General features: G+C 48.3%; 1 protein-coding gene across 1 annotated transcript in view; it reads left to right on the plus strand.

Moving 5' to 3' along the window:
* Positions 1–12,445, plus strand: part of LOC103351035 (nidogen-1) — a 59,623-nt gene that overhangs the window by 13,540 nt on the left and 33,638 nt on the right. The window contains exons 6-7 of the mRNA XM_089311253.1: positions 5,882–6,007; positions 10,838–10,973. Of these exons, the coding sequence (XP_089167379.1) occupies positions 5,882–6,007; positions 10,838–10,973 (262 nt within the window). The remainder of the gene's footprint in view (positions 1–5,881; positions 6,008–10,837; positions 10,974–12,445) is intronic.

The raw sequence follows: 12,445 nt of genomic DNA on the forward strand, positions 1-12,445 counted from the left end.
TTCAGAGCTGTAAAACCTGGGTGGAAATAATAGTTAATTGCATTTAAGTGTCTTTCCTTTCAGCCTTTTATGAGCAAAAACACACCTCAGTCTGCATCAAGCATCCCAACACATTCTATCAATTAAAGATAAAATAATATTACTACAATACGTACCTATATGTAGTTTCTACAAACTGTATTTATTCTCAATTTGGTATTGGTTTCAAATAATTTCAAGCTTCCAGAACAGTTGAAAACAGCCTAGCTGTCTACTAAGCTCCACTAATTCACATTTTGTCACATTTACTTTGTCAATTCTCACCCTATATATATATTCTCCTCCATACGGTCATTTGAAAATCCTTGCTACATTGGCACTCACGGCTGTGACACCAACGCTGCCTGTCACCCTGGCCCTGGGACGCAATTCACCTGCAAGTGCTCCATTGGCTTCCGAGGAGATGGGCTAACTTGTTATGGCATCGTTTGGTTCTGGCTCATGGGGGAGCTGGGAAGGTGGGCAGGGAGGAACCATCCAGATTCTATAAACCAGAGTGCTGGGGCGAGGAAGTGTGGTTGGGGTAAGTACAGCTAGGAGTGCCATGCCTGGATTGTTTGCGACCGGCACTCACTGTTTCCTCTGTAAAATTAGGGCATTGTCCCTGTCTTTCCTCTGATTTAATGCATCAGTGCTAAGCAGCAGAATAGAATTTCCACATACTTCACTCCATTGGAACTGTGATTTATCCAAGTACTCTTTGTGGTAAGTACTTCACAAATACCATCTCATCTAATTTTGCAATGAATCTATTGCTATAGATTCATTTGCTCCCTTTTTTTTCAAAAATATGTTTAATTTTGGTCAAATGCACATAACAGAATTTGCCATCTCACCCACTTTAAAGTGTGCAGTTCAGTGGTGCTACATACTTTCACTTTGTAGTGCAACCATCATCATCTTCCATCTCTAGCACTCTTTTCATCTGGGAAAATAGACTCTACCCATTCAACCATAACTCATGCTTCCCTCCCTCAACCCCTGGAAACCATCATTCTACTACCTATAGCTATGAATTTGGTCATCCTACATTACATAACCTTCAGCATTTGTCTCTTTGTGTCTGGCTTGTTTCATGTAACATAATGTTGTCAAGTTCCCCCCCCCCACCGTATTTTTGTGTGTCTTGGAATTTTCTTTGCTTTGTGAGGTTGAATGATATTCCATTATATGTATTTGCTACATTTTGTTCATCCATCCATCCATCAATGGCCATGTGGATGGTTTCCATCTTTTGACTGTTGCAAATATTACTGTTAGAAACGTGGGCATGCAAATATCTGTTAAAGTGTCTACTTTCAGTTCTTTTAATATTTACCCAGAAGTGGGGTTCCTGGATCAAAGGGTTTAATTTCTTTTGTGGAACCACCATATTGTTTTCCAGACTACACCATATTATATTCCCACCACAGTGCACAAGGGTTCTAATTTCTCCATAACCTTGGCATCTCTTGTTATTTTCTTTTTTTAAAGGAAGATTTATTTATTTATCTGAAAGAGTAAAAGAGAGAGGAAAAGACACAGATCGAGATCTTCCATGCACTGGTTTACTCCCCAGCTAGCCACAACAGCCAGGTCTGGGCTAGGCCAAAGCCAAGATCCAGGAACTCCATCCTGGTCTCCCACATGGGTGGAGGGCCCAAGCACTTGGGCCATCTTCTGCTTCCTTCCCACGCGCATTATCAGAGAGCTGGATAGGAAGCAGAACAGCCAGGACCCCAGCCGGCTCTCTGATATGGGCTGCCGGCATCCATCAGAAGCAGCAGCTTCATCTGCTGCACCAGAACCCCAGCCCCGCTTGCTAGTTTCTGGTTTTGGTTTTTGTTTTCATCTTACGGTGGCCACCCTAAGAGAAGTAAGGTTGACTGCTCTTTTTACATATGGGAAAACTGAGGCTCATTAAAGTGAACCACTGAGTTACGTTTAAACTGAAGGCTCTGTTTGAAGCCCTGATATTACTCTGCTTTCTTCCTGCATTTATTTTTTATAATTTAATTTCAGATATTCTATGGAGATGGGTTTCTCCTCTGCTCATTATTACATTTTAATCCACTACCAAAGGGCAGTTAGTCCATTGCCAAGGGTGAGGATGTGAAGGCCTTCCTTCAACCAGCACTACCTTATCTGCAACAAAGGGCTCGCTAATGAGCATTAGGAATGCTAGAAGTGGGTGACCCTGCTGGAATGAGGAGTGAACCCACATGTTGTTGGTCGGAACGATGGATGGCTCTCTACACCCTTGCTTGAGTAAAGTGAAAGAACCTGGCAGACCCAGTAGCCTCAGAATTGGGGCATAATGTCCTGGTCTGCAATCCATCACTCCCAACTAATGGTGCATTTGAAGTGCTGATTGAACATGAAAGGTCCTGACAGATCCTGCTGTCATGGAATCATGCTGTCGCATAAGATGCTTACTGGGTTGCCTGAAATGTTGGAGGGTGGGGACTTGTGCTTACAGACAAAGGTTGTGTGCTTATTGACCAGGTTGCTGATAACTTTGTGCATGTGGTAGGAATTAACCTGAGGCTCAGGGAAGAGACATTGTCCCTACTCACCTGTATCATCAGCTTCCCAGTATTTCTCCAGAGAGCCAGACAGTCTTCAATGGCTGAAGTGACTCAGACCAGTTTGGAGCAGCTTGACACAGTGTGTGTGTGTGTGTGTGTGTGTGTGTGTGTACACAAGTGGAACCTGCCCAGGCTGTGAAGATGGTGACAGACATCATTCTGGAGAGGGGCTGCTTCACTTAGACTTATCACCCCTGCTTCAACTTGATGGGCCACCTGAATACTGATAAAGTATGGAGATGCCCCAACCTGCCCCTGTTGAAACATGCCCTTTGGACTGATTCTGCTTTGGTCTCTGAGCATGCCAGTGTGAGAGTACTTCATAGAGGGAGTGCTTCATTTCAGAAAGCACAACTGGCCAGGCTTTTGGGTAATCTGTTGTTGTCGTGGAAAATCCCTGGATGTCCTTTCCCAGGCACACAGGTGGTCGCATGTGGACTTGCTTTTGTCCTGGGGTTAGTGACTGTTCTGGCGTGTTAGCTCTGTGGAATGTGTGGATGTCCCAGTCAGCCTACTCATTGTTCTTGGCCACTGGTACGTGCCTCAAAGTGTTAATGCATTGAGACATGAGGCTTTTAATAGGAAGTTGCATTAAGCAGACCACTTCATGTGTTTTTTGGACTGGGAAAGTATCTTATAGGAGAATGAGGATGAGTCTTTTTTAATCATTGTGTGTAGCACTGCTATAAGAACATATGGCATCCAAGACAGGGATAGCTTTGGATAGACATCTTCCGGAGAATCCCCAGGGTAGTTTGGAGCCGATGCTGAGTCGAGTCCCAGAGCTCTCTGACTCACTCTGTGGTACATGGTGGAATGGTTCCCATAGAACTGACAGCTTGGAGTCTCTAGAGATGGTTTTGGTTAATTGAATCATTTCATTGAATAATTTTCCAGTTTGTAGAAGGCATTTAATGAGTCAATGATGAGAAGATCTTGGCCTTTGCATAAGGAGACAAATTGCAGGACTTAACAGTCATTGAAAATATGTGCAAAGTAGCCACTCTAGAAATAATAAAAAGGGAAGCAGTACTTAATTACAAGAATACTCGAGGGTTTTCCAGCTGAATTAGGGAGTGATTATGTGAAAGGAAAACTTTCTAGAGAAGTTGACCAGATGCTGGACAATAGGAATACTCATCCTCAAGCAGATACTGTAGTATATTGTAAGAAAGTTATCACTGGTCCACTAAAGAAAAGGTTAAGGTCTTGGCCCCCATTTCTAGGAGAGAAGAGTTAAATCACACATGAGGAAGAATTTCCAAACTGCAAATACTGTGTGATACGAGTGGGGAGTTTCTAGGGTCTTGTTCCTAAAGAATGGTGTCAACCATGAGGCGGGTGTTTGGCCTGGCAGGTAAGTTGCTGGTTGAGTGCCCACATCCCATATCAGGGTGTCTGGGTTCTGATTCCGGCTCTGGCTCCTGACTCCAGCCTCCCGCTAATGCAGACCCTGGGGTGTGGTGGTGATGGTCTGGTGCTCCGAGTAATTGAGTTCCTGTCACCCACATTGGACATCTGGATTGAGTTTCTGGATCCTGGCTTCAACCTCATGCAGCCCTATGTGGGCATTTGGGAAGTTAGCCAATGGATGGGTGCTCTGTTTTCCTATTGAATAAATAACAATTTTCAAAAAGGGTATCTGCCAGGATAACTTCTGTGCATTGGCCTTCATGGAGGTGGAGGTGGTGCTCAGGAGCCATGCACTCCCTCATCCTGTTGACCTTGAGCTCTGACTCACCCATGGTTGTTGATGTCAGACTTAAGAGCCCTATCACCTTAGAAGCTTTCTTGTAACCCTTGACTTGTCTTTCTGTCCAAGTCCCCAGGGCATAGTGGAGCTTAGACGTGTTTCCCTGGTGATGGTACTCTGTTCCTGATGGTAATCCTGCTGCTCTGAGCTTTTGGTTCTGGCAGTTGTGTCTAGGCCACCAAGCCCTGCAGTCTGTGCAACGTGTGTAGCCATCTGTGTGGGGACATCCTCTGAAGAGTTGCAGTGCAGAGACAGCGGGCACAGGAATGATCTTTCTTCTGTGTTGTTGCTGTTCGTAGCTGTCAGATGGAGCTGGAAAGTCCACACTTGGTGGACAATCCCCTCATTCCCACCCTCATCTCTAGCTTGTGCCTGAGGCTGCTCTGTAAGGGCCAATAACTCAGATAACATTCAGAAATCCCATTGGTCTTTAAGTGGGGCAACTTATGTTGGTGACTGTAGTTAGAGAAAGGTAATATTTTCAAACAATCGCATATTTAAATATGCTCTCAAGTTTAGAAACCTTATTCAATGTCCAGACACCATCTCCGTGTCCTTCCCACACGGTTTGCCACACTGATGAGTGACTCATTTTCCTGGACCCCAGCCTCAGCAGCGACCTCCAGGAGAGGAAGGGGAAAAAGCCACCTTTACTCAGAAAAAGGGCCTGGGGTTCACTCCCTAATGTGGGGCCTGTGCACACACGTGCGTGTGCACACACACAGGCACAAGCACACACACATCTTTGTTTCCACTTCCTTTTGGACTGCAAAAATTTGTCTGAATATTGATCTATTGGAGCCATGGTGTAGTGGGTAAAACTGCTGCCTGTAGCACCAGCATCCCTGTTGGGCCTCAGTTCGAGTCCTGGCTGCTCCACTTGCAATCCAGCACCCTGCTAACATGCTTGGGAAAGCATTGGAGATGGCCCAAGTGCTTGGGCCGCAGCACCCACATGGGAGACCTGGAAGAAGCTCTGGACTCCTGGCTTCAGCCTGGCCAAGCCCTGGCCTTTGCGGTCATTTGGGGAAGAACCAGCAAATGGAAGACCTCTTTCTCTGCCTCTACCTTCCTCTGTAACTCTGCTTGTCAAATAAAAATAAAAATAAAAATAAATCTTTAAAAAATTAATCTATCTCAGGATTTTTTTTTTTTTATTATTTGAGAGGTAGAGTTATAGACAGTATGAGAGATAGACACAGAGAAAAAGATCTTCCTTTCATTGGTTCACCCCCAAATGGCTGCTATGGCCAGCGCTGCACTGATCTGAAGCCAGGAGCCAGGAGCTTCCTCCTGGTCTCCCATGCGGGTGCAGGGCCCAAGCACTTGGGCCATCCTCCACTGCACTCCCGGGCCACAGCAGAATGCTGGACTGGAAGAGGAGCAGCCGGGACTAGAACCCAGAGTTCATATGGGATGCCGTTGCCCCAGGCGGAGGATTAACCAAGTGAGCCACGGCACCAGCCCCTGAAGAAGATTTTTTAAAAAGCTTGCATTTGAAGAATTTTTTTCTTTTCTGCAGATATTGATGAATGCGTAGAGCAGCCATCAGTGTGTGGCAGCCACGCTCTCTGCAACAACCACCCAGGCACCTTCCGCTGCGAGTGTGTGGAGGGCTACCAGTTTTCCGACCAGGGAACGTGTGTGGGTAAGTTCCCCAAGTAACTGTCAAAACATCTGTTCCTGTGCAGGAGGTCACCCCCTAGGAAATAAAAGTTGTCCCAGGTGATGATCCTGCCTGAGACACAAGGGTACCAATGTGCCATCAAGAAGGGCAACTCACAAAGACGAATCAGACTGAGCCCCGCCCTCAACAACCTGGGGAGCCACAGCTACCAGCAGTAGGCGGGGTCGTCTAGACCAGGAGCCCCATCAGCCCACCTGCTACAAGCTTTTGTCTTATCCTTGTTTCTTTTTAAAAAAAAAAAACATTTATTTACTTACAAGTCAGAGTTGCAGAGAGAGACAGAGAGAGAGAGAGAGAGAGAGAGAGAGAGAGATCTTGTATATACTGTTTCACTCCCCACATGATCACAACACCCGGGACTGGGCCATACCAAAGCCAGACCTACGTACCTAGGCCATCTTCCAGGGCCTCCCCGGGTGCATTACAGGGCAGCTAGATGAGAAGAGGAGTAACCAGGGCTTGAACTGAGCTCTGATATGGGATGCTGGGCATTGCAGGTGGTGGCTTAACCTGCTGAGCCACAGCACCAGCCCTAACCTTCTTTCTTACAAACTTCTTGTGACTATTTCAGTATCCTTTCAGTCACTATCGCGGTTAGAGGTTTCTTCTTGTTATTCACAGCCTTGGGATTCATGTCGAGGGACCATCTTCTAGGCACTTTTGTTACCACCTGTCATAGAGTGAATTGTACCTGAGTTACATGCAGAATTCCATTTGAGACCATTGTATGTATGGATTTTGATTTTACAAGCATAACTCCTTAGCCTTCTTGAAGTAATTGGATGCTATTCATTTGGCTGATGGTGCTTTTGGCCAGTGATGATTTGGGAGACGGTGCTGCTCATAGGCCAACCGCAGGAGCCAGGTTGTTTATATTTTTTTCTCTTTTTTTTTCCAGCTTTGCTTTGCCTTGTTGGTTCTAAGAATTTTCAGTTCCAAGATTCTCAGAGATTTCCAGGTCTGGAGGGCCATGTGCTGAGTGGGTGTCTGCACTCCACATGCCTTCCCGATTGAAACCAGATTCCTCCTGTGCTGTGTCAGCAGGCATCTCCTGCCCCTTCTTGCTGCTTGCTGCACTCAGGAAACTTGCTCTTTGCTCTGTCTTAAAACCCAGGGGCCGAGGGGGCCGAGGTCCCAGGATGTGGCAGTGTCTCCAGGGCGGGAGGGAACAGGCCGTTCTCATACTTGGACTGTGACCCAAACATCTGTGCTCTCAGGGGGCCAGCTCCCTGTACACAGAGTTGAGACTCCAGCTCTGTTGAAGTGACTTTCCTGTTTTGGGCTCCTTTTCTGTGTATTTGGCCTCACTTCCTTCCCTGCTTCTTGAGGTGAAGGAGATTCCAGAGCTTACTTTTAACGGCAGCACTTACATCCCGTCTGGCTCAGCCTCGGTCGGCAGGCTCTTTGCTGCTGGAGCGGTGACGTGCATGGTCACAGAGATCCTGGGACAGGTGGGTGGGAGGCAGGTGACCTGGGGTTTTTGAGGTTGTGTCTCCGTCACGGGGGAGCTGCTTTGCGGACTGCCATACTTTGGCATTTTCCATAAACCTGGGACTTCTCTTTTCCTGCAAAGCATGTTTTTGTGGAGGGAAGACAGGCTTCAGCTTGCCCATAAGTCCCTGTAACGTGAAGGCACAGATGCCTCCGAGTGGGCCCGGCCCTGATCCTGGCCTGATGTATGGGGCATGGTCCAACTTCGAATTTCACTTACCCGTCACTTGGGTGTCTTTGTGCAGTGTGCAACACTGTGCCCCAGCCCTTACGTCATGGCGAGAAGAGGGCCGGGCTTAAGCAAAAGGTTGTGGTACACACTGTGCCGGGCTTTGCCTCCCCAGTGCTCTGCTCTCCCTCCTCTGTGGGTCAGGAAAAGCCATGGAAAGCATTCAGTGCGGGCCTAGTTTTAGAATTTCGGGTACCCAGAGGCTGTGTGAAAGCGCTTGAACTCCTGTGCCCTGCCCTTTTCTTCTCCTCGTGAGTAACTTCCTTGCCTCGATTTGTCTTTCTTCCTCATGAAGCCTCCTTCCTTGGCTTCTGCTGCCTCATTTCCCAGCCCCCACCTGCCCGCGTGGGTCTCCCAGGGACCGTGTCAGGGGGACAGTAGCATCTCCAGGCTGGCCAACCCTTGTCTGATCATTCCAGGTCAGGGCATGGTTCTTTTCCAGGGTTCAGAAATGAAGGAACCAGGAAAGCAAAACCCCAACTGACCATCTTTTGATTCCTGGCTTTGTCTCTTCTCTAAGACTTCCCCCTCATTCATCCTGCAGTGCCCGTTAGTTGAATGGGGAGGGTCAGATTTGCAGGGAGCCTGCAGGTTAGGAGCCTCAAGGGAAGTGGAGCTGCACATGTTGTCCTTGTGTATTAGGTCCCCTGGAGTTTGCTAGAGCAGCAGCTTCTCTTTTGTGCTGATGAATCAAGGACTGTGCTGGTTCCTCGGCTCCTTTCTGGATAGCCATTCTTCAGCAGCATCAGCCGGACTCTGTTTCTGTGAGAACTGGAGAACAGCTACCGGGGCTGTGGAAAAGGCCATGGCTACAGCTAGCCCTTTGGAAATGCTGTCCTTTCCAGTGCTGGGAAAACATCAGCTTATGAATGTGGGGAGCAACTCAGACTAGACTGTTACTGGAATTAAGACTTATTCTATGCATCTGCTCTCCCACAATATGGCGCTGGGAGAAGGGAGTAAACAGCTTCTACACAGCTGCCTTTCACCAACTTGACAAGCTGTAGGACCTGCTCCTGATTGGAGGAGAGCAGCGTACTCGGCGTGTGGGTAGCAGAGTTGGGATTGGTGGAAGAGGACTATAAAGGAGGAGAGAGACAATATGCACCAGGAACACCTGAGGAACATCTAAGAGGAACACCTGAGCAGCCCCCGAGAGAGCCGGCCGGCGGTGTGCCGCTCCCCCGCGGAAGTGGGGAAAGTGGCAGGGGGAACAGCCCTTCCACAGAGGTGGAAGGGTCGGTAGCCAACCCGGGAAGAACCAGCAGCAAACCCGGGGAGGGCCAAGCAGACGAAAGAACAGCGCAGGGTCCTGTGTCGTTCCTCCACGAAGAGGGGGAGCGACATAATGGTGCCGTGACTCGGATATGAAGCCTAGGCAGGGTTTAGTGTCGTTCCTCCATGAAGAGGGTGAGCGACATATGAATGCTTTGTCTGTTTTTCTTTTTAAAGGTTTATTTATTTGGAAGGGAGAGTTACAAGGAGATAGAGAGAAAGAAAGAGAGAGGGAGAGGGAGGGAGAGAGAGAGAGAGAGAGAGATGTTACATCCATTGGTTCATTTCTCAAATGACCACAAAGCCCAGAGCTGGGCCAGGCCGAAGTCAGGAGCCAGGAACTTCTTCCAGGTGTTCCACGTTGGTTCAGGGGACCAAGCTAGACTTGGGCCATCTTCTTGCTTTCCCAAGCCATTACCAGGGAGCTGGATCAGAAGTAGAGCAGCTGGGATATAAACCAGCACCTATATGGGATGCTACAGTTTAACCTGCTATGCCATAAGGCCTGCCCTTGATTTATTTAGTTTAAAAATGAAAGATGTAGGGCCCAGTGCCATGGCTCACTAGGGTATTCCTCTGCCTGTGGTGCCAGCATCCCATATGAGCACTGGATTCTAGTCCCGGCTGCTCCTCTTCCAGTCCAGCTCTCTGCTGTGGCCCAGGAGGGCAGTGGAGGATGGCCCAAGTGCTTAGGCCCTGCACCTGTGTGGGAGACCAGGAAGAGGCACCTGGCTCCTGGCTTCGGATTGGCGTAGCTCCAGCCATAGCAGCCATTTGGGGAGTGAGCCAAAGGAAGGAAGACCTTTCTGTCTCTCTCTCTCTCTCACTGTCTAACTCTGTCAAATAAATAAAAAAAAAAAATGAAAGAAGTAGAGCCACTTTTTATAGTGTGGCATAGTTGACTTTTGAAATTTCTGTAGGAAGAAAATCACTTTGGCACAAAAAATTATATCTTACATGAAAGTTGATGTGACTTTTAAAAATTACATCATAAACTGCCTTTTTCTGTAAATGATTTGAGGGTTCCAAAAAGCCATGTATGATGGTGCCAGCCAAACAGGCAAAGGGCAGGCCTGTGTGCCTCACAGCAAGGTGAGGCTCCCAGGCTGCACAGTTGGTGCCATGGGACCTGATGCACCGAGAGCCATACGCATGGTCTATGGAAAAGGTGGAATGAGATTCATTCATGGTTGTGATGGTCATGGTAGGACCGTATTCGTCCTATGGTTTCTTTTTGGGGGCTGCAATTCTTTGATAGCCTTCCCTGTCATGTGTTGGTAGCTAGAGGGTCCAGGGAAAGAGGACCCTTGAGAAAAGCACAGAAGTGATGGGTGGGAGCGGGCATTTGGTGCAGGTTAAGCCAGCACTTGGGACACCTGCATCTCCTGGGTTTGATCTGGGGTTAAGTCCCAGCTCTGCTTCCTATTCCAGCTTCCTGCTGAGGTGCACCCTGGAAGGCAGTGGGTGATAGCTCAAGTACTTAGATCCCTGCCCCCACCCAGAAGACCAGATGGAGTTCTAAGCTCCTGGCTTCAGCCTATCCCAACCCTGGATATTGTGGGCATTTGGGGAATAAACCAGCGGATGGGAGATAATTTGTCTTTTTTTTTTTTTTTAAATAAAAGATGAAAAAATATTTTTTACTGTTTTGAAAATTCTTTTTCAATGAGCTGTAAGTCACTCTTCCCCCATCAAAAGCAAGTTCACATAGATTTGAGCTTAAATCCACTTAAATTCTTGTGCAAACTACAAATTCTGAGAGTCTCATCGTCCCGGGCCCGGTGGCTGTTTTACAGATGTGGATGAATGCCAGCCGAGCCGATGCCACCCTGACGCCTTCTGCTACAACACCCCAGGATCCTTCACGTGCCAGTGCAAACCTGGCTACCAGGGAGACGGCTTCCGTTGTATACCTGGAGGTACGGTGATGGGGTATGTGGCATTGCTGGCTCATTGCTGTCTCTGTGAGTACCAAGTACAAGGCTCTGGGAGAGAAGGGGAGGTGCAGAGTAGCTGTTTGCACAGAGTGTCTAAGGTTCAAGAGGTGAATCCTCTGGTTTCTCTTCAGATTGTATAAATCTTTTGCCTTTTACTAAAGGATGTAGAGGTGAACGATCAGAGAATGGGCTGGTGCTGCCCACATGGGCCCTACATGTGCTGGCAGCCTGGGGGCTGATCATCCATATAACTTGAGCCAGCAGTGCAGGGTAAGACCTGGGCTGTGTGTCAGGTTCCCCAGAGAGACAGAACCATGAGGTTCTGTCACACATGAAGACACATATCGCATATACATACATGTGTGTACATATGATACATATACGTGTGTACATATGATATGTGTGTATATATGTGAACATAAAAAGATTCATGGTAAGATTGACTCATATGACTATGGGGGCTAAAAGTTCCTATTCTGCATTCAGCAAGCAGAAGACCCAAGCCACTGATAGTTTCATGGAGACCTCAGAACCAGGAGAGCTAATGGTGTAGTCCAGTCTGAGGCTGGCAGGCTTGAAAATAGGGAAAAGCTGATGTTTAAGAAAAAGGGAGAGCCGGCACTGCAGCTCACTAGGCGAATCCTCCACCTGCGGCACTGGCACCCTGGGTTCTAGTCCAAGTTGGGGCACTGGGTTCTAGTCCTGGATGCTCCTCTTCCAGTCCAGCTCTCTGCTGTGGCCCTGGAGGGCAGTGGAGGATGGCCCAAGTGCTTTGGCCCTGTACCTGCATGGGAGACCAGGAGGAAGCACCTGGCTCCTGCCTTTGGATTGGCACAGCGCCAGCCATAGCAGCCATTTTTGGGGGTGAACCAACAAAAGGAAGACCTTTAACTCTCCCTCTCCAACTCTGCCTGTCCAAAAAAAAAGTGTGGGGGGGATAATGGAGGATGGTCTAGAGGTTGTCAGGAGGAATCCTGCCTTTTACTCAGGGCAAGATCAGTGTTTTGTTCTGCTTGGGCCTTCCACTGGTTGGATGAGGCCCACCACACAAGGAAGGCCCACCACATGAGGTAGGCCCATGGCACAAGGGAGGCCCATCTGCTCAACTGAGTCTGTCAAGTAAAATGTTCATCTCATCCCAGACACCCTCGGAGAAGCACCTAGAAGAACAGTTGGCCAAACAGCTGGGACCCTTGTAGCCCGCTCAAGTTGACACATAGCCAGCACAGGTTCCTTTGTGTCCGGGGCGTGTGGGGTGTGGGGTGTGGGGTGTGGGGTGTGGGGATGTAGGCTGAGGCCTCCATAGGATGGTCTGCATTGAACTGTGTGGCTTCTCGGGTTGCTGCTGCTCTGAGACCCGAGCAGCATCTTGTTAGAGCGTGAGGATCATGAGAGCTCCAGTCCACTACCTGGCCTGAGTCGGGGAACTCGGGAAGCACCCAGCCAGTGCTGTGGGATCAATGCACA

The sequence above is a fragment of the Oryctolagus cuniculus genome, chromosome 13 (assembly GCF_051225735.1).
Source record: "Oryctolagus cuniculus isolate XC-2025 breed Fujian yellow rabbit chromosome 13, ASM5122573v1, whole genome shotgun sequence".
Lineage (NCBI taxonomy): Eukaryota > Metazoa > Chordata > Mammalia > Lagomorpha > Leporidae > Oryctolagus > Oryctolagus cuniculus.